Source organism: Tasmannia lanceolata, unplaced genomic scaffold (genome assembly GCF_043159265.1).
Source record: "Tasmannia lanceolata isolate RefF3 unplaced genomic scaffold, GAP_Taslan_0.1 ptg000012l, whole genome shotgun sequence".
Classification (NCBI taxonomy): domain Eukaryota; kingdom Viridiplantae; phylum Streptophyta; class Magnoliopsida; order Canellales; family Winteraceae; genus Tasmannia; species Tasmannia lanceolata.
This window is the reverse complement of record NW_027518689.1, coordinates 47,964,903-47,988,430: the sequence shown is the minus strand read 5'-3', so window position 1 is coordinate 47,988,430 and position 23,528 is coordinate 47,964,903. Positions and strand designations below refer to the sequence as shown.

General features: G+C 37.3%; 1 protein-coding gene across 1 annotated transcript in view; it reads right to left on the bottom strand.

Moving 5' to 3' along the window:
* Positions 1-22,570, bottom strand: part of LOC143888394 (mitochondrial import receptor subunit TOM40-1-like) — a 51,403-nt gene extending 28,833 nt beyond the window's left edge. Inside the window, exons 1-7 of the mRNA XM_077392788.1 lie at positions 22,103-22,570; positions 17,426-17,507; positions 17,242-17,341; positions 17,023-17,118; positions 16,848-16,898; positions 12,456-12,521; positions 6,253-6,354 (exon numbers count right to left, since the gene is read on the bottom strand). Of these exons, the coding sequence (XP_077248903.1) occupies positions 6,253-6,354; positions 12,456-12,521; positions 16,848-16,898; positions 17,023-17,118; positions 17,242-17,341; positions 17,426-17,507; positions 22,103-22,280 (675 nt within the window). The 5' untranslated portion in view covers positions 22,281-22,570. The remainder of the gene's footprint in view (positions 1-6,252; positions 6,355-12,455; positions 12,522-16,847; positions 16,899-17,022; positions 17,119-17,241; positions 17,342-17,425; positions 17,508-22,102) is intronic.
* Between the last annotated feature and the right edge of the window lie 958 nt (positions 22,571-23,528).

The following is a 23,528-nucleotide window of genomic DNA, read 5'->3' as shown; positions in this document are numbered from 1 at the left end:
ATGAAATGAATAAAATCATCGAAAGGCATTGTTCTAGAAGAATATGTTTGATCTAAACTATAAACTAATATTAGCATTAACATTGATTCAAATCAACATTGACATTAGCATTAATTTCTTGATCTCCAACCAATAAATTATGTATCTTAAGAAGACAATTCATAAGATGATGAAGCACGATCTTCAAGTCGTGCGCGTAAAGCACTGAGCTCCCAGTCTAGCATTTTTTTTTATTCTTTTAGCTCTTCAATCACCACATTAGAGCCAGATACGCAAAAATTTAAGTCATATTTGTCATACCAGTTGAAAAAGTCGCACTTATACTTAACCTGTAATAATAACCGATTGAAGATATTAAATAAGAAAGGGCCAAAGTAAATCAAAAATTAACATGACAATGTCCAACATTCGATATTAGTATCTTACATGAACGGGGCAATTATAAAACTTTCTTCCTTTGTTTTTTAATGTTTGAATAGTGTATACGTTACATAAGCCATGTTCACAAGGGCATGGCATGTCAACTGGTTGCCTATGTTCCATATTTTCCCGTCAAAAATGGTGATGAATCCTTATTCAAAGTCAATAGAACGTATAAATTTAAGGGGGATTAATAAAAAGGATGACAATACTCCCACATTCAATTGCTCTTGTATTAAAAAAAAAACACTTTAACCGTAAAAAGTGACTATAAATGATGTGTTTGAAGTCACTGGTTAATTTGAAGCAATTTTTAGAAGCCTCACAATTAAATGACATACCAACCATCAAAATGTATATTTAAATTGAATCAGAAAAGGACGAAGATGCTCCCACATTTAATTGCTCTTGCATTTAAATTACATAGGCATGATGCAGAAGTCATAAAGTAAATTCAAAGCAATTTTTAAAGGGCATATCAACCATCAAAATGTCGCTAACCTCCTGGCTTCTTACAATACTACACTTGTCTTTTTTTTCTTTTTTTTTTTAATGGTACTACACTTCCTTGTCTCTGCATTGCTTATCTCCACTCTATTTTTTATTCTCTTAGGAGCACCCTTTGTTTTTAAATTTACAAGGATTTTTCACTCTTGTTGACCTCCTTCAACCTCACAATGACTAATACTGACATCTGTTACACAAGGTAGTGGTCTCTCAAGAAATTAGTTCTCAATTTTAATTTTTTCAAGACCACCTTCTAGAATATGCAATACATTATTGAAGATCGCTTCAAATAATCATGCCTTCTCTGAAACCTTAATAGAATTCTAATAAAGAGAGTTAAAACATTGCACCCTACATTTGAAGCGGTTATTGTCTTATATATTACGACTTTTGTTGAACACGCACTGACTCTTTGCTTATGTGGTCCATCGTCTTAAAATATAGTCAGATGAAGATCTTTTGAATTAATGACACTTTTAGGATAAGCATTGCATGCCTACAAAGTAATCCTTCACACTCTAACATATGACATGCAAAAAACTTCGGTTTGACTTGCTTGCATAATATTTTATGCGTTTTATTAACGAGTGCGCCGGAGGCACTCGTTAAGGTGCATTGAAAATGTAAATGTACACATTGTTTGAGAAAAAAGACTCAAAAGCCATGTAAATGTATTGTAAATTGACATCGCTTTTGAGTCTTTTTTTCTCAAACAATGTGTACATTTACATTTTCAATGCACCTTAACAAGTCTCCCCGGGGCACTCGTTAACAAAACCCATATTTTATAATGTGTATCCTTGCGCAAATCATACACTACAAATGTCATGATTTCTCCCTCTTCGTTACTACTTATTGCGATGCAAGCAGCTATTCAAAAATATTTAACTTGACATTTCTTAAAAATGTCTCTCGTATAAGCATATGCTAATTGTGATTCAAATGGTGATCCAATCTTTAATGTTGGTGTTGTATTCAAGGTTCTAATATCAATTTCCTCTTCTGCCTCAATTCTATTCTAATAGCAATTTCATATTGTTTCACAAACTCTTTCAAAAAAAAATTGTCGTGGCTTAGTAATCAAAGAATTTATGCTTTCCCTTAGCCAAAAAGTAGACAGCCATGAATAAAAGTATCATTTAAAAGCATTTGACCCCATTACAAACGATCTTCGTATAATGATTGAAGCTAATCTTTCTCATCCTTCTCATGCAGTAGGGTAGATTGTGAAATCGTCATCCTACAAATTTCTTCAACTCATTAGTTTATAAACAGTCATAAATGCATCTATCAAATGCAAGCATGAAATATTTATCAACTCTAGTTATTTGTCCCGATTGCTTATGAATTTTTTGAATAATATGCCACAGACAAAATTGGTGTCTAGTTTCTTGAAATACCTCTACAATCGCTGCTCTCATAGTTAGATCCTAATCAGTAATTATTGCATTCGAGGTTGGACACCCGTTGCTCTAAGCCATGTATTTAACATCCAAACAAATTAGTCTTTGTTCCCTTTCGATATCAAAGGCACAACCAACCAACATAGACTATCTATGATAATTGACACCCTCAATTGGAGCAAATAACGTTGAATATTTATTAGTCAAGTATAAAGGGTGGCCAGTGCACGAGGCTCCCGCCATTGCAGGGTCTTGGGAGGGCTAGATGTGTGCAGCCTTACCCCTGCTTTGCAAAGAGGCTGAGGCTATTTCCATGACTCGAAACCGTGACCAAGAGGTCACAATGGAGCAACCTTAGTCAAGTATGTGGTGTCAAAAGTGACCACGTTAGAAAATTAAGAATAAACATATGAGATGCACAAATTCTTCCTGGTCCATTTTTGGAGTCGTAAAAAATCTAGGATTCATAAGATGCATATTCATAAGATACTCATAAAGATTTTGTGCATCTCCTCTTCGAATGTTTCATTGTCTTTCTTTATCTACAAAGTTCATACAATAAATTTTCAACTCCACCCCTCTGTGCACCTAATGTAGCATAAATCTTAGGTTCTGGCATTCCGACTCGAGCCATTATCATCATAATACTTTTGTTAGGTGCCAAGCTATGTTGCATGGATTCTTTACCCCCCTCTGCCGAATCCATGTCGCCACGTCTCCGCATCCGAATCGGACATGGATTCATGTGGGACACACCCGGATTCTTGTCGTAGCCGTGTCCCGCATGAATCATGTTTTTTTCGAGCGAATCTGATTCATCGTTGTCTCTTTTGAAATGCAAATCCTTTTTATTTTCCCTTTAAACGTATTTTCTTATTAACTTTTTTTTATATGAAAGCACAACCCGTACTCTTTCAATAAAAACCCTAGCGCCTCGACCCTCGAACATCGAGCCCCTTCGTCCTTAAACTCTCTTAATACAAAATCCACCTCAACCCTCTACGCTCAAATTTTTCATGAATATATATATATATATATATATATATATATATATATATATGAGAGAGAACATTTCCTACACACTTGTGTAGGTAAGTTACCTACACACTACCTTAAAATACAGTGGGGGCCCACATTGTTTGGGTGATCCAAACAATTCATTTGAATGGTCCTCACATAGATAGGGTGTCCACAAAAATTCAGATCCATAGAATACAGCCTCACTGTCATCCGATTCAATCTCAATCCTTAATTCTTTAGATGATTCTCGTGGAGCAAACATTGAGCTGCATTTGAAATGTAGCTAAGAATTTGAGCAGATTTGAACATAAGAAATGTGATAAGATTTAAGGCGGCTTTGCAAACTAAACCAATCAGACTTATGTATGAAATGGTTTTGCAATGTTTGCCCCACTTTGGATTACATCCAAAATACGCGAGTGAAATAATTCTAGCCATCCGATTGGATCAATTATGTTAAATCATCCACTTGCAAGACACCTATCAAACAACTGAAAAAAAAATTTTCTTACCATAAGTGAGAACAGAGGTTAAACAGTCATGGTTTTTTGTTCAACTGGTTTGCAACTCCTGAATCTTACTGTACTTGTTATGTGTGGGTCTTAATACGGTATCACTTGCATATAATTATGTTCAATCATCCGCCAAGTGGGGCTTGCCTTGGAGATCTCCATTTTCCATATTGATGACATGATCCAAGGGCCTAGAAAATGACACAAAAACATAAAAGCGATGGCCGACATTCAGCCCGATCAACATATACTTTCAATCAAAGAATTGAGTGTATGATCATAATGAATTTTTGGCCATGGTAATCCAATACACTACCATTTGATCAACGGCCAGGATATGTCAAAGGTAAGGCCCACCTATTACAACAAACATGTCCCAAAACTTTCATAGGCCAATGTATTTGATTATGATCGGTCCTTTCTTCACCAACGGAGCTCCTGGTCAAGGATAAGCTTCCTCCTTTACCCAACAAGAAGACGAAAACAAAAACCAAAATCCAAGAAAACAAAAACCAAAAACCGAGAAAAGGAGTGTTGTAGGTAAAGGACTATTGTATAGCTAATGTACATTATGAAAAAGACAAGTAATTTTTCTCTTGTACTTCACGCAAAGAGAGAATAAAAAATAGCAAACTCATTATGAAAAGAGCTTAACTGACTTCGAGGCTGGATTTTTGCAAACCTGCCTATTTTATTCAAACAACAAATAAAGTTCCTCATATTTTCGAACGGTTAAATTGCCGCTTGACCCTAGCAAATGTGTGTGTGTGTGTGTTCTTAATCTTTTCTTAACCGAGTCCTCGCGCCTCCGGCTTGGCGCTAGATGGATTGGATTTTGAACAACGTGATCGAATTTGAAGCTTTGCAGTGCCAAAATCTGGTTTGGGTTTTAGTATTCGAAAAATCAAACTAATATGAAATTTGGTATTTGTTTCATTTTTTTTTCTTATAGGCAAGCTGAGGTTTGGCAGACCCCCACCAGATGTATTATGTATGAGAAATAATTGTTACACTCATACATAATGCTTCCCCTCAACGGCTCAACTCAAAAGATATAGAAGTATCGTTAATTTCTTCATGCTCGTTCCCAGTTCGAAGTACCATTGTACAATACTTAATAGCCGAGAAGGTGAAAGAAAAATATGAATATTTATTCCTTTACATGGGTATTTGTTTATTTGACGAAGCTTCTAAATTTATTTATTTTTATTCTTATTACCCTTTTCCACGGTTAGGAGAATCTTTGATCGAGCAGGTGAAAAATTTTGCGAAAAATTACAGGCATTCTACTTGTCTTTAAGCTGCTCTACTAGCCTTTTATAGGAAAACCAAACAACACTTTTGAAACTTTACTACAAGACTACTTAAAGACAACTTCACTGTTGTTTTACCAGGAGACCAATTGACAACCACTCTATGGGGACAAAGGTAAAACAACCAAACGGACCCCAATCTCTTGAAGGACCTATAACAAGATATGAGTTCCATCCCAAAGATGACCAAAGTCAGTCTCCAAGTGCAATAGAAATTCATAATGAGAGAAGTTTGCATGAATTGAAAACCTGAAGCATCTTCACAATGCAAGCCCAAAGTGAGGCCCAAAAACAAGCTAGGTGGAAGCATAACAAAAAGGAAAATCTTTTAGACCCTATGTAACATCACGAGGAGCATTCTGATTTCTTCATTGAGGTTCATTATGAATCTCCCTACTGAGAGAGGCACCACCACCTTGATGTTGTACCTTGTTTGTTAAAGTGCCATGCACGGTCAAACTCTTCTAATTCATTAAAGTGATGAACCTAGAGCAGATCAAAAGGTACTGTCGATTGTAATATAATCGTAAGTGAATCTGAGAACGAATAAGAATCGGCAAATGACTGAAACATTCAGCCAAAACCCAACACTGAGTGTATATTTTTAACCACAATCACAACAGCAAAGCAGCTCTCTAGAATCTTAATGAATTGGAACTTATTTTATGAGATTCAGGCGTAATCGTCAAATGCACTATGAATCAGAGCACAGGTCAAATATCAGGTAGTGATATAATAATTTAAAAAAAATAAGAGAGTTGAGAAATAAATGAAGACAATTCAAATGATTCATTTCAGGTCGGAGCTCAAGTCAGAGACTCCAGCGATGTAGTTATAAATTCCATCCCTCACCCAAGCCAACATCTTTCAGGAGTTACAGGCATCCACTATCTCAATTATATTCAACAATTTGAAACTTCAATATTCATCCTTCCACTCACAAAGAATGTATCAGACAACAGCATGGTATTCTCATGGAGCTAAGCTACTAGGTACTCAATGAACGGACAAAGGTAGAAAAATATAAAGAGAAAGCACTATAAGCATCAAGGACTTATGAGGAGGAAAGCAGTATACCATCTTATCTGTGTTGTATCGAGCAGCAAAACCAATACCGGATTTTCTTTGGTGACCCAACCAAAATGCCTCAGATCCCAAAGCCAAATGTGGAGTGACACTCTGCAAAACAGAAGATGCACTTTCAGTAAGATGGTACAGCAAGCCTTTTCCCAAAGTAAATGTAAACACCTTTTGGATGGCTAGTTTGGTTGGGAAATAAAATATGTTCTATGTGATGTTTTCTGATCGCTCACCCACCAAAATATAATCGATTGTGATAAAACAAGAAAAGTTTCATTAGATAGTTTATTTCCATTAACACATCCAATGCAATATTTTTCAATGCAATATATGATATTTATAGGGCGCACAATGAAAAAACATCACATAGAACCTTTTATTGTCCACCCAAACTGGCACATAAATAGAAGGAATAATACACATGTCTGTATGCAAGGATAAAAGTTTCAGTTTCAATGTGCGTTCCATCGTGACGGTCCTATAAAATTACGAAATGTATGAAAACACATGCAAATGATGGCCATAAGATGAAACTCAAGGAAATACTTGAATAAGCACAAATACCTACCAAAAAAACCACCACATAAGCAAGAAAACCACCCATAATGGTTTAACAACATCAAAAACCTAGTGACATGTGTTTTTTTTATGACAGACCTAGTGACATGTGTTGTCGCGCATGTCTTATAATTCATTACAAATCACATTTCACATTTAATTTATATAGATAATTATGCACGAATACATACACTACATTTCACACGTAATTTATATAAATATAATTATGTAAAACGTACCGATATAGTATACCACTAATATACTAAATGGCAAAGAAATATATTTTTAAAATAATTTTTAATAATTTATAAAAATCATAACAAAGATAGAAAATGTTGAAAAAATACAACATATATTTTACGTATAATGGGTCATGGCTAAATTTGCACATGCCTTGATTTTGTTAATTTTCTGAGATTTTGATGATTTTTTATTTTTAAAATAAAAATGCAAAAAATACGTGTAATATTATAAAATGTAGTATATAACACTACAATATTATGAATTGTGTTATTTGTATACTTTCCTTTTCTATTCTAATTTGTATGAACTTCAAATATTATTTTTCATTTTTTAATATTTTAATACAAGAAATTAATTATTTTTTATATTTAAATATTTCTAGCATTTCCTGAAGTTCCATATTTAGCATATGTTTCTATAAATTTTCTTGATTTTATAGGTTTTTCACCCAAATTTCCACCTAAGACCGATAAGTTTCAAAGTTTCGACTGAAAATAATGTAAGATATACATTTACGATTTCGGTTTTACTATGTCTTTCAGTGTGTGATCGAAACGGAAACATTTTGGTCGTTATGTGTTAGTTTTGGCAGAAATTTAATACCATGTGTGCGTGTGTGTCTATACTCAACTCAAATCAACTAAGCCTTTGTCCCAAACTAGTTGGGGTCGACTAATGAATCCTTTAGAAAAATTTCATGAAGAAGGTGAAAGGATCTACCCGGCTCAAATTGACTAAGTCTGATCCTGACACTAGTTGGGTTCGTCTACATGGATCATTTTCTTCCATTCTCTCCTACCCAAGGTCATGTTCTCAGTTATGTTCCTAGCCCTCAAAACTTTCCTCGGTGTTTCTACCCAAGTTGTTCTCGGTCTTCCCCTACCTCTTTTTACTCCATCAACTTGGCACGAGTCACTTCTTCTCACCAGAGCATCCAAAGGCCTACGTTGGATATGCCCAAACCATCTTAAGTGGTGCTCTCTCATCTTCTCCTCAATTGGTGCCACCCCCACCTTTTAACGGATGTCTTCATTTTTAGTTCGATCTAACCTTGTGTTGTCGCACATCCATCGAAGCATTCGCATCTCCGTTACACTCGTAGTATGCACACACTGCTTCTTGATGGCCCAACATTCCGAGTTGTACAGCATGGTTGGCCTCACAACTATCTTATAAAACTTTCCCTTCAACTTGGTAGGTGTTTTACGGTCGCACAGAATTACTGAAGCATGCTGCCACTTCAACCAACCAGCTCTTATTCCGTGGTTAACATCCTCTTCAATCTCTCCTTATGTAGGATTGAACCAAGATAGTGAAAGATATCCCTCTTAGGTACCTCCTCTCCGGTCATATTTGTCTTAGTCATGCTCAGTCTAAAACCTTTGGATTCCAAACTAGTTCTCCATAAATCTAACTTAGCATTAATTATTGCTTTGGTTTCGTCAATTAATACACTGTCATCTACAAATAACATACACCACGGCACCTCGTCCAAGATACCCTCCATAAGTTCATCCATAACTAGAGTAAAAAGATAAGGGCTTAGAGCTGATCCTTGGTGCAATCCTATTGTAACTGGAAACTCACTAGACGTGTCATCCGTAGTTCGAACACTAATTACTACTCCATCGTACATATCCTTAATCATATCAACATATTTAGTAGGCCCATTTTTCCTTCCAAGGACCCACCACATAACACTCCTGGGAACCCTATCATACGCTTTCTCCAAATCAATGAAAACCATATGAAGGTCCTTTCTCCATTAACCGCCCAATCAAGAAGATAGCTTCCATAGTCGATCGTCCGGACATAAAGCCAAACTGATTCTCTGGCACCTTAGTCTCTTTTCCTAGTCTATGCTCAATTACCCTCTCCCAAAGCTTCACGGTGTGACTCATTAGCTTAATTCCCCGGTAATTAGTGCAACTCTGAATATCCCCTTTACTCTGATAAATAGGTACAAATGTACTCTTCCTCCACTCATCAGGCATCTTCTTAGTCTTCAAAATATTGTTAAGTAATCTAGTTAACCAAACCAAAACCACATCACCCAAGCATCTGCAATTCTCAATAAGAATACCGGCAGGCCCCATAGCCTTACCTAATTTCATCTTTTTCATAGCTACTCTTACCTCTGATGTTCGGATTCTACGAACAAATCTCCGGTTTGTATCATCAAAAGAGTTATCAAGTTCTCCCATATTCACTACGGTTCTCCATTAAACAACTGATCGAAATAACTTCTCCACCTCTCTTCTTTTTTTTGAAAAATACTTCTCCACCTCTCTTTAACCTAGTTTTCTTTTACTAACAATCTTAGATTCTCGTCTTTGATGCATTTTATATGATTCAAGTCCCTGCTCTTCCTTTATCTCATCTTAGCAAGCTTGTAAAAATCTTTTTCGCCCTCTTTCATCCCTAACCTGTGGTACAAATCCTAATAGGCTTTGCCTCTTAGCTTCCCTTATTGCCTTCTTAGCTTCTTTTTTAGTAAATTTTTATTTCTTAATGTTCTCCTCATTTCTACACTAATACAAACATTTATAACGCTCCCTTTTAGACCTAATTGCCTTTGGAACCTCCTCATTCAACCACCATGTATCTTTAGACGGCGGCTCACTTCCTCTAGATTCTCCAAGTACCTCTCTAGCCACTTTCCTGATATAACTAGGCATCTCATTCCACATAATATTAGCCCCTTCGTCACGACTCCAAGGTCCTTCTTTAAGTAGTCTATCCTTAAACATATTTAGTTTTTCCCCTTTGAGATTCCATCACTTAATCATCGGATGTCTAACATCTCTATCTTTCCGCTTGCAACGTTTAATGCATATATCCAACACCACCAGCCTATGGTATGTGACTAAACACTACCCGGGTATGACTTTACAATTTTTACACGCAGCTATGTCCTCTCTCCTAGTGAGGATAAAATATATCTGGAAACAGTTGGTGCCACTGCTAAAAGTCATCAAGTGTGAATCTCTTTTCTTAAAAAAAGTATTTGTTAACATCAAATCATATGCCACTGCAAACTACAAAATATCTTCTCCTGCCTCATTCATATTGCCAAAACCCAGTCCTCCGAACCCTCTCAAAACCTCCACTAGTTCTTCCCACATGCTCGTTTAAATCTCCTCCTATAAATAACTTCTCTTCATGTGGTATTCCTTGGACTACTACATCCATATCCTCCCAAAATTGCCTCTTGACCGAGTCATTTAATCCTATTTGAGGGGCATACACACTAATAACATTAATAGTCTTTTCCAAGGTTTTAAATGTCAGTTTCAGTGTTGGTTTCGGCCACCACCGAAACCGAAATATTTCGGTGTCAATGGAAATTTCGGCCGAAATCATGTAAAAAAATTGACAAAATATTCGGTTTTTTTTTTAATTTCCACCGAAAAGTACAAAATTTCGGTGGAAATTTCAGCCACTTCGTTGGAAATCTTTACATTTTGGTGGAAATCTTTTACATTTCGGTAGAAATTTTGTAAATAAGGGTGCAAAACGAAATTAGGTTGAAATTTCGGATTTCGGCAAAATTTCTGGGAAATCATGAAAAAATCTGATTCAATGTAATTTCGGTTTAGGTCAAAGCCGAAACCGAAATATTTCAGCCGAAATTTAAAACTATGATCTCTTCACCTAATATTAATTTAATTAGAATAATTCTATCACCCTTCCTTTTAACATCTACAACCTCATTTCTTAGGCTCTTATCTATTATAATCCCTACACCATTTTAATTCATCTCCCTCCCTGTATACCATAACTTGAAACCCGTATTTTCTATTTCCCTAGATTTTTCTCCTACACATTTAGTCTCCTGAAGGCAAGCTATATTAACGCTCCTTCTACTCATCGTATCAACTAATTCCCTCAGCTTACTTGTTAGTGAACCTATGTTCCAACTGGCTAAACGAATCCTACCCTCTTGGACTAGCTTCCTCGCCCCTCACACCCGTCCAGCAAAGTCTGAGGACCCTTGCACATTTTTCACCACACTCGGGCGCGTCACTAAGAGAGTGACGGCCCAACACTAGCCTCCTCACCCCCCCCCCCGCCCCCCCCCCCCCCCCCGGGACCCGCCAAAGAAGGTGCAAGGACCCTTGCTCATGTAACACTACATCGCGTCGCTAAGAGGGTTACAGCCAAGAGAATTTCTGTAGGATTCATTTCATAGAAAAGTGGCAAAGTTTACGGCCGGCTGCCAACCCTCCTCCTCAATCCTGCCTCTGTGTGTACGTGTATGTATATCAGTATATGACCATTTTTGTCGCCCTAAGGAACCATGAACTGAAATAATATAGATCCATTTAACAAGATAAAATGTCAAAAATCGTTTCCTCGTGTCTGTCATAAAAGCACGTGTTATTCCCTGAATTGATGAAGGATCTTCAGCCGTTACATATTATTGAAAAGTTCAGAATCTTCAGGGAACAAATTGACCTAATATGATAATTGAAATTTGCCATTTGATCAAATTATCCGTGACTTTGCAATCAATAGTTTCGGTCGAACCTTGAAATTTTGAATGTTGGATAGAAGTTAAGTAGTTCTAAAATGTGCAAACCAATGTAAATTTGACATGGCACGGTACCCAGACATAAATCACAGGTATGGCTTATATGCTTAGATTAAAAATTGATCGAAGATAATGCATATACAAGTTGTATTTATGGACCAAGTTATAATGACTCAGAGAAATATGCACAACATTCATCCTCTCTAAGTGACTAGAATCTAGTTATACGATATGAGAAGAACCAGTGACTCAAATCCAATACTGATAACTGACAGGCTTGGATAGTATTGGGTGTAGAACTACCACTACGAGCAAAACCATCTGAAAACTGAAGAAGTTACAAGAGAAAGCCACTACATAGCAATGAGAAGCAAAAACTCAATAAGATTTGAATGTTCCACCTTTCAAAAAAAAGATTTGAATGTTCCAAGAGAAACTGAAAGTAGACCATAAAGCAGAACAAAAAGGAGGGTTAGGCCTGAGAAGCCAGGGGAAGAAAACCCTAATCATTTCCATTGCAGAAGAAGAAAACGTGTAAGTCTCAAAATGAGTAGGAATTGGGCAGGCTGAGTAGCAAAACATAGTAATATCCCTCCCTTCTCTGCATCTAAACTTTGACAAGAAAACGCACAGGTTCAATACAAATAAACCATCCAACATTTCGAGCATGCTGAAAAGTACTCCAGTTAGATGTGAGTTGACTTTTACATGTGATTTAGGAATACTGAATTATACCACTAGCTCAAATCCTTTAGCCCTCAAGTGAGACGACAAGGAAAATCAATATTTTGTAATTGTGTTTCCGAGAAGCTGGTGTAATTCTCAAATTGAAGCAAAGAATAAATCAGAATATTTAATAATTTACCTGGATATAATTGACACCATAGAATGCACTGTTCCCCATTTGGAACTGACTTCTGAAATCCTTACCCTGTACAAAGATAAGAAGAAGAAAAAAGACAATTTCATTTGTCAATAATAGAGTAAACCTGATAATAAAATACTTCAAGGACCTCAAAGAAATTTATTTATTGCAAGGAATCATTGCATCAACTCGCAAGAAAGTTCCTCCAGCCTGTATGGTTAAAAAAAAGTGAAACAATTCCATACAAAGAGATCCATAGGACTGAAGAGGACAGGTCTGCATACATGTTAGTAACATAGTCAATGAAAAGGCACTGCACCAAGTACATCAAATGCTTGCACAGGTAAGAATATATAACAAAAACCGATAAAAGCTTGGTAGACAACACATTTCCGATACTTTCTAGGGTGTGGAAAAATGAAGTCATTAACACATGGATATTTGGCCATAACTAAGCCTTTGTCCCAAACAAGTTGGGGTCGGCTAATGAATCTTTTAGAAAATTTTCATGAAGAAGGTGAAAGAATCAACCCGGCTCAAATTGACTAAGTCTAATCCTGACACTAGTTGGATTCATCTAAATGGATCATTTTCTTCCATTCTTTCCTATCCAAGGTCATGTTCACTGTTATGTTCCTAGCCATCAAGTCTTTCATCACTGTTTCTACCCAAGTTGTTTTCGGTCTGGCCCCTACCTCTTTTTGCCCCATTAACTTGGCACGAGTCACTTCTTCTCACCGGAGCATCCAAAGGCCGACTTTGGATATGCCCAAACCATCTTAAGCGGTGCTCTCTCATCTTATCCTCAATTACGGGAGCTAACTAATTAATCTAATTAAACTTCTCAACGCTGGATCCCTCCTCCTGATGGATGGATAAAGCTGAATTTTGACGGATCCTCTCTTGGTAATCCTGGTGTCGCAGGCATTGGGGGATTATGTCGTAATTCCAAGGGGGATGTTCTCTGGGCTTTCTCGGGCCCTATTGGAGTGGCGGATTCGTCAGAAGCGGAAGTAAGGGCTGCCCATTGTGGGCTCAAACTGTTGGATCCGTCTGTCTTTCATAAGGTGATAGTGGAAGGGGACTCATCTAATGTTATTCTCTGGCTTCGGGGGGAAGTCTCTCCTCCTTGGCGGTTTCTATCTCTTTTCGATGAACTCAATGATTTAAATCTTCTCTCGACTTTATCCTTTAGGCACGTGAGACGGTCAGCTAATTCAGAGGCTGACTCTCTCGCTAGGAGTGGTGTCTTTCGCCCAAGCTTGGAACAGTTTGATTATTTACCTCCTTGATATTGTATTTTGTTTTTCTTTATGTAGCTTGATCGAACCAGCTCGGTTCTTAATATATTCTCTTACCGCTTCAAAAAAAAAAAAAACTAATTAATCTAATTAATTAATTAATTTCCACACATAGTTACTTGGGTATATGCGCCCAAGTGCATGCACCATACTTATGGTGCATCTCCTCCCTACATCTTATGTAGATGATCTCAATCGTCCAATACTCAACTCAACAAAGCCTTTATCCCAAACTAGTTGGGGTTGGCTAAATGAATCCTTTAGAAAAATTTCATGAAGAAGGTGAAAGGAATCTAGGCTCTAGTTGGGTTCTTCTACGTGGATCATTTTCTTCCATGCGACTGACTGGTTCATGAAAACTCCTTAAACACCAGCTGGACCCAGATTGCCCAGGGACGCATCATCTAAGTTCAGCTTAAGCACATCGGGCCCCAAACTTTTCAAGTAGGATGGCCGGAGCTCCGGACGAATTTCAAGCACATCGCGCCCACACACAACCTCAACCACCCCCCCCCCCCCCCACCCCAAAAAAAAAAAAAAACAAAAAACTTAACCCAGAAAAAGGTGTGGCCAGGGGCGGACCTCGAGTATTATATCAAGGATAAAGCTACAAGAGGAGGAGCAACCGCCTTGCCTCGGAAGAGAAGAAGATGAAACATATGGAGGGGAGGGAGAACCCTAAACAGCACCTGTGTGACAAAACTACCAAGAAGACGATTCTGCACCTCCTTAGTCTCGATTGCTTTGAGGAAGGTTGGGGAAACCAAGGGCATCACATCTAGCAGCGGGCTGTGAACGGCATATCACTTCAGCCGTTGAAAACCTGATTAGATTTGGGGGCGCATCCATCGTTTGCTAACGCATCAGCAACTTTGGTTCCTTGATTGAACTGATGTTGAAGAGAAGCAAAAATCGCATCCATGAGATCGAAGATCTCCGGAAAGAAGAAACAGATTCACCAAGGATGGCTCCCTTTCTTGGTATAAGATCCATGAGAACCTTACTATCCAGTCACAAATATCTCCAACATTTTGATAAAACGACAAAATCCCAAAATTTTAAAAAATAGAACGATATTTTTATTTTAATCATTTACCGTGATAATATCGTGATATTTTTACAATAATTGTACTATAAATTTTATTTTATATTCTTTCTCAGATTATATATTTTAAAATAATTTAACTTTTATCATTTTTCCATATATTGACCAAAAAAATAAAATAAATTCATATAACTTAAGATTTTCTTTGCAAAGAAATTCCCAAGAACGATATTTGTGACTTATGATTCAACTACGAGGTTGCTAATGCCAAAGTCTTTACATAATCCCAGTCCATCTAGAAGCGCCCTTGATTCAGCCACCATGTTGGAAGCAAGGTTTTAAATTTCAGTTTCAGCTTCACAACAAATTTTCGATCAAAATCTTGTTAAAAATAGAAAATATTTCAGTACAAAATCACAGCCAAAATTCAGGTAAGATGATTTTTCTTTTTAGAAATTTTTTTTTTTTTTTTTTTTTGAGAAATATCTAAGAGGAATCTCATTGTTGTTCACTTTTCTGCGAGTGGAGTTGATTTTTGTCAGAAATTATGTATGGAAACTTTGCTTTTTATCTAAAAAGTTGTATGTTCCACATATTTGACCAAAACATTAACGAAATCCTGAAATTTCGGGCAAAATTCGAAAATTTTAGCAAAATCTAGTAACTTTCCATATCCATATAGATTTTGTTTCTGTAGCAGCCGAAATCGAAATATTTCAATCGAAACAAAATGTTTTTGTTTCGGCCAAAATTTAAAACCATGGTTGGAAGAAATCCCATAGTATAAGGCAAACGGAAATTTTACTATTGCATTCGCATCTGAAACGACGACTCCTCCCCCTGGGTCTCTGGTGTTTCCTTTAGCACGACTCTTCCTCCCCATCACAAGGCCCTTTCTCACAAGCTAACCTATGTGGACTCGGATAGGTATGGCAAGGACTAACACTACGCCCATACATCTTCCCAAAATTTAATCTCCTCCTCATTTCCCTCCTAAACCTAATATAAGAGAAAACTCTTACTTAACGCCAGACACCAATTGCCACACCCCCAAGACTTTTACTACTACCTAATGCTCTCACCTCCCAACCCCACCCCACCCCAACCCAAATTTACATTTAATTATCCTTTTCCAAAGAGCCTCCTACTCCATCCCAAATCTCCAATATCATTTGCCAAGAAGGGCAAAGTTGTGCAAGCATAAATTACCAATCCATCCGATCTTGGCTTTCACACTATGACACAGTTCACCAAGTGCTTCAACCTCCAGCCCTCCTCCTAGCCTTCCCATAAAAAAAAATCTTTGAAGCTTTTCAATTATTTTGGCCATCGACTGGAGATTTCCAAAGGAAATCGTATTGATAGAGAGAGGATGCCCAAAAGGAGTGAATATCCCTGGGACGTCTTCTTTGATCCATCTATCGTCACACTTGAACAGCAACCGTAACGAAAACGATGACTCGTTACTTCGGTACGCTTGATGCCTCACGAGGAAGTGGAAAAAGAGAGAAAATATGTAGGGAGATTAAATGAAACACTTAGTGAAGCATGCTACAAGTTTGATGTAGAAAAACTAGATGAAGGAAAGCAGTTCAAGCATGCAACAAGTCTGAAGAAAACCTCGAAATTAGATGGTGACAGGTAGATAACAGATTATAGTGGCCAATTTCTGCTTAATAGACCATTTCTGACTGACCCTGACCACAGCAGTCTAATAGAGCTGTCGTGTTCTGGATAAACAATCCAGCTAGCCAGATCAAAATTCTGTCACAAGAAAACTTGATAGAAAAAATATAAATAATGTTTCCTCTGCAGTAAAATAAGATGAATAGAGAAGCTACCACAAAAATGTGTGCACGTGTATGCTATCGTATAACAACATAGTTCCGACTGACATGAACATAGCAGATCTTATTTAGCAGCAAGTCAATCACATCGTGCTCCAGAAAACAGTGATAATCTTCAAAATCCATTGCATCCATCCATTGGATTGAAATCACCAAAACACATCGACCACAAATATGGGACCACATGTAAGAGATTTACCTTGTAATCAAAATTGAATGTTCCCTGGGAGAAATGTGGCTCATTTTGAAGCTGAAAAAAATGCAAGACAAATACTAAATGCACATTACATAATAAAATATATGAATATTCAGCCCATCAACAAAGAATATTGAGTTATCTGCCCTCCATGAATTTCCGAAGGAAGACAACATACCTGTGCATTGATCTTCAGAGTAAGGTTATCAGTAAGGTCGCACTTTACTCTTGCATTAAGCCTTCCATCAGTCAATATCCTCCCAAAGAGCATCAACTGTAGAAAGCTCATCAGAGATCCCATGCTTTAGTCAGATATCCAACAAAAAAAATCAGTCCCAAAGGACTAATGGTTCATAAGAAGTTGCTAAAGCTAACGATACTAGTGATAGCCACCAACCTTTGGGTCCAGAAAATTAGCCCCAAACTCATAGTGTGCAGTAGGGACTTTTATGGTTTCAGCTGACTGAGAAGGCACCTCTATGGAACCCATAAAGACACTGATAGGTAGTTGACATTTATAGATGTTAGAACCACAACAAAGGGATAACATGACCCCATAATAGATTAGAGGCTGAAGCTACCTATGACTGAGTGAAAATTTCTGATTGAGTCCCTTCGTAAAATCAAAGCGCATTCCCTCGAAGAGTTCTGGCTTCAAGGACACTGTAAAAAGTTGCATCAAAGAAAATCAATATTTAGCGAAAAGATGATTCACAGACCACCATCACTCACCTTTAATTCTTTTTGCCTTCAAGTGTGTCATAGTTACATAAATTTTACTCTACACCAAGACATCCAAATAAGGTGGTCATAGAGAAATTTTCCTCTTCCCTCGGATGAAAAAGAGGAATGGAAACATCTCATGTGGAAAAGATCTTGACATCAGAACAATAAAAATGGGCATCCGGGAAGAAACCCAAGAATATCTGCAAAGATATATATATATATATATATATATATATATATATATATATATATATATATAGAGAGAGAGAGAGAGAGAGAGTATGGTTTGTGTGCAGCTGCACAGATAAGCTATACGTGCATGGCTGCACAAACCATAGTGGGGGCCACATTTTTGGGGGGATCCAAAGCATTCATTTGGAAGGCCCTTCCATGGATAGGGTGTGTAGCAAAAATCAGCCCTATAGGATCATCCTAACCCAATCAAAGCTAGAGGGGAAAATGGACAGACACAGTTTCTGCCCATTTTTTCCCTCCACAAATGGCAAGGTTAGGATGATCCTAAAGGGCTAATTTTTGGTACACACCCTATTCATGAAACGGCCTTCCAAATGAATGCTTTGGATCCCCCCAAAAATGTGGCCCCCCCATGGTTTGTTCGGTCATACACAGATAGCTTATCTGTGCAGCTACACACAAACCATATTCTCATATATATATATATATATATATATATATATATATATATATATATGAGGAATAAGATTGTGTGGTCGACCGCACCTAAGGTTAGGTGCGGTCGAGGGCCCAACCACATGGGTCCCACATTTTTGGTGCTGATCAAAACCATTCATTTGCAAGGTCCCATCATAGATAGGGTGTGTACAAAAAATCAGGTCCATTGGATCATCCTAACCTCTCCAAAAGTGGGGGGCAAAAATGGGCAGATTTGTGGCAAACAGTGTCTGTCCATTTTGCCATCCACTTTTGGATGGGTTAGGATGATCCTATGGAGCTGATTTTTTGTACATACCCCATCTATGTAAGGGCCTTTCAAATGAATGCTTTGGATCATCCTAAAAAGTGGGCCCACATGAGTTTGGCGCCCTCGACCGCATGAGAGACAAGAATATGATTTTGTAAACTAAAGACATAGTCCACGATTTAAATACAATGTAGCACAATCGCACTTCATTTCACTCAATAACAAAACAAAGATAGAAACCACAACATCCAATGTACATTTGACAAATGGGACAAACAAAGATAGGAAGTAAACTCATAGTCCAAATGGCGCCATTTATAAAGCATGCAAAGCTATGATAGTTATAAAAAATAGCATGGGGCATAGGCTCAGTTACCAGCTTCATCCATCTAAAGTGTCCACAATGCCATCTGTAGACACTTAGTGGCCGTTTGGACACGCTGATTTTAGAATCCAGGTTTTTAGTTTGAAAACAGTGTTAAAGATGGTTCATGATCAAGCTGTTGTATGCTGTCCTGGCAGCGTTTCTTGGATTTTATGTAAGAAAACCAGGTTTTAGAAACTACTCCCCCATCCTGAGATTCCTAAAACCTGGCTTTCTTACTTAAAATCCAAGAAACGCTGTCAGGACAGCGCACAGCAGCTTGATCACGAACCCTCTTTTACACTGTTTTCAAACTAAATCCCTGGATTCTAAAATCCGCATATCCAAACGGCCCCTTATTTTTGTAAGCAAAAAAGAAAATTCAACTTTTATTAAACAACTAAACCACTGAATTCCTACCACAACAAATCAGGTCAGAATGATTTTCCATGATTTAAATCACAGTTGTCGATTTCATCTGGAAAACCAGAACGAAACAGTGTCATATTCCGTTTCATCATGCGTGTCTTCGCGTTTCGGCCTGTTTCGACCAGACCACAGGATTTCATTCCATTTCGTCCGAAACAGGGTGAAATGCCATGTTTCGGACGAAACACTTTTTTTTCTCTCCTCTTCTTCTTGCCTCTTCATAGTTCTCTTATCCAGTGTTTAAAAACGCGGATGCGACGCGGAATGCGGCCGAAGAAAAACCTAGTCGACTCAACGCGGACACGGCCAAGAACGCGATCGACGCGGCTTAGTTATAATTTTTTATAAAATATAAATGAAAAAATACAAGATGTGACGGATCAAATGGACGGTTTGGATCATCCTAAAGTATGGGCATTACACCACTTTTTGGAAAAATTCTGGACTATATGTGATGCATCGAATGGACGGTTTGGATTATCCTATGGCATGGGCAGTGCTGCACTTTATGAAAAAACTCTAGTCTATGCAACTACACACACTGTAGGATGATCCCAAGATCCAAACCGTCCATTTGATGACCCATCAAATCATACCCCCTGCAAAATAATACTTGTGGCGGCATTATCAAAATGACAGGTGAGAGTGAGAAAGAGAAGAGGGATGCCAGCTTTAAGACAAAACTGTTATGATGTTGACAACACATACTTCATGATGGAATAGCTATCAGGTAGAGTCACCTTTATGCCTCCAGCTTAGTCTACTATGTGTAGGCATGCAACACACTTACCTTGATAATTAAGAGAAAGTGATATATTATCTCCTTTTTTTTTTCTTGGAAAAAGATGGATTTGTGTTTGACTCGGCTTGTCGACCGAGATGGCATGGACTCGCCGAGTTCATGGCTCCATGACGCGGTCACCACCAATCCGCGTCGACTCGGCCGAGTTCCGAGCCGAGTCAACGCGTTTTTAAACACTGCTCTTATCTTCTTAGAATTGGGTATTTAAATGCCTCTTCATAGTTCTCTTCTCTTCTTAAAGTCATTTAAGTAAATGTCCATTTACTTAAGATTTACAAGTTAAATAGGGGATACCCCATTTGAATTTATTAAAAATAGTTTCAAGACACCATTCTAAAAGGATAAAAGGTCAACTTTCAAGTTCTAGTACAATAACTCTTCCAATCATTTCGGGCGGGGTCAAAATCTTAACTTCCAAACAATGGGGTATTTTTTTCAGTTTTAAAATTTCATAAATTCTATTATGTCTAAACATTATTAAATTCTAAAATTTTGGTAAAAAAATCTCATAATTGGTCTCTAAAAATTTTTAATTTAATCAGCATAAGCATCTCAGCTGACAGTGATTTTCGTTGGATCTTTACATGATTTATGTTACGATGGATTGCGTTGCAGAGGATGACTTTATTGCTCCAGCTTTTAGCAATTTTTTATTTTCCAGAGTTTTTTAAAAATTTTAACTATTAAAAAAAATTCTCTGGCCGTAGTCGTTTCCGAAACAAAATGCCGAAGCATTCCATTCCACTAACCAAAATGAAATGGCAAATGAAATGGAATCAACAACTAAGATTTAAATACAATGTATCAAAATCACACTGCATTTCACTCAATAACAGAACAAAGATAGAACACACAACATCCAATGTACATTTGACAAATAGGACAAACAAAGATAGGAAGTAAACTCATGGTCCAAAATCGAAATGGTGCCATTCATAAAGCATGCATAGGTATAATCGTTATAAAAAATTGCATAGGCTCACTCACCAGCTTCATCCATCAAAAGCATCCACAATGTCATCTGAATATACTTAGGCAATGTTTGGATACCTCTTGTTTTTGTATTTGGATTTGGATATGAGTTTTGGATACAAAATACATCAATCATCTTTATGCTTATGTTGTATGAGAGAGAGGGAGAGAGGGACATCTTGCTGCTGCTGCAGCAAGGTCGAGGAGCAGAGAGGGTGAAGGTACTTGCCACAAATATGGATTTCCAAAATATGTCTTGAAGAACATATTTGAAAATCAGATCTTTTTTCACTGTTGTAGCTGATTTGGAAATTTAAGGATTTGAGCCAGATCCAAATCTCAAAGGCCAAATGTGAGAAATCCAAATCTAAATCTCGTGGCATCCAAACGTGACCTTATTTTTGTACATGGAAAAGAAAATTCAATTTTCTAAGTCAGATAAACTCACATAAAATCAAACTACCAAAGCCTACCATGTTGCCATTGGGTTAAAACTTTAAATACAGAGTGCGGAAATTGCTGTTTAAAGTATACTCATAAGCATTAGCAACCTGTAAATCAAAACAATAAATCATTGAATTCCTACCGTAACAAATCAGACCAGACTAATGTTTACGATTTAAATACAATGTACAACATTCTCACTCCGTCGCACTCAATAACAAAACAAAGATAGAAACCACAACATCCAACATAAATTTGACAAAATGTGACATATAATAACCCTAAAGTAACCTAAACAAAATAGCGTAAACATTATATATAAAAAAAAAACTGTTCAGTTGCCTTCTTAATCGAAACATCTGATAATAACAAACGAGGGTTTCATGACAATTCCATTCATAGCCATATAATCAAACACCAGTGAAACCCAAATTTAACTCTGACCTAAATCACAACCCAAAATCGAAAAACTGAAAACCTAAAACAATCAATAAAGCTACCAAAAACACATGTGTTTCGAATCAAAAATTTCAAGAAACAGAAAATATAGAATCAAAAGAAATGATTTAGAGACCTACTCAAAGCCTCTCGCTGAATTTCTTCGTAAGGGACAGGGCAGGGAAGATTCAACCAATCGGTTGGCTCTTCCTTCTTCTCACTTTCTTTGGCGTCCGATGGAGGAGCAACGCCGCCAGCCGGAAGAGGAACTCCGGCGGCCGGAGGAGGAACGGCAGCATAGCTAACGGAAGATCCCATCTCTGTTCAAAAAAGGGTGAAAAGAAGGAGAGATGAGAGGTTTTATGAAGTATAGGTTTGGTTTTATGTAAATCTGTTTTAGGGCAAATGAGGGGAAATGAAGAGAGGTAAAAGCGTAGTTTAAGAGAAAGTTCGCCGTTCTGTATGGAGAAAGGAGAAGGGTTTTTTGTGTGAGGGCTTATGAGAATACACTCGAGTGGAGAGACTCGAGCGACTCAGGTATCGCCCAATAGTGGCGAAATTTAGGGTTTGTAAGAGAAAATAATGGTAGTTGCAAATAGTAATTTTGGAGCAATCTTGGGGCTTTTTAGATTGGACTGCGAATTAATGGACCACAACGGGGACCTGCCATTGGTCGGTAGCCAAATAGAACTTATGCAAGGTTTTAAACACATATAAGCTTATATGCGCTCGAGGGCCCAAACACAAGGGTCCCATTTTTTTTGTGGTTATCCAAACCATTCATTTGCAAGGCCCATCATAGATAGGGTGTGTACAAAAATTCAATTCCATTGGATCATCCTAACCCCCCTCCAAGAAAATGGGCAGATTTGTGTCTGTCCATTTTGCCATCCATATTTTGATGGGTTAGGATGATCCTATGGAGCTGATTTTTTGTACACTCGCTATCTATGTAAGAGTCTTTCAAATGAATGCTTTGGATCATCCCAACAATGTCGGCCCACATGAGTTTTGTGCCCATATTCCTCAAAATCAAAATAATATATACCCGAAACGTTATTTTTTTAGGCCAAAATTTCAAAATTTCGACCGGTCCAAAATTTAAGGAATTTCAACAGAAACATCTTGATTTTTCTAATTAAATAATATTTTTCTGAAATTTCGGTAAAATTTAGGCCAAAATTGTAGATTAAATAAAATATTATTTAAATTGTTTGGTCGGATTTCGGCCTCATCAAAACGGAAATTTGAAACCGTGAACCTATGTTGGATCTCCAAATACCCATATTGAACTACAAACGAACTATACTTGCATTCAATTTGGTTAGGTCATGTTTGTTTTCGATTTTGAGAAATGATTGTGAGTTGATTTAACTCCAAAAGAACTATGCTTGCATTCAATTTGGTTAGGCCATGTTTGTTTTGGATTTTTGAGAAGTGATTGAGGGTCCAAAACTGATCATTGGACTCTAATTTATGTTTAATTTTGAGTCAAACAATCAGTTTTGTACTCATTGGTTCCCAAAATCCAAAACAGATTATATCGGAGATAATAGTTTTACATTT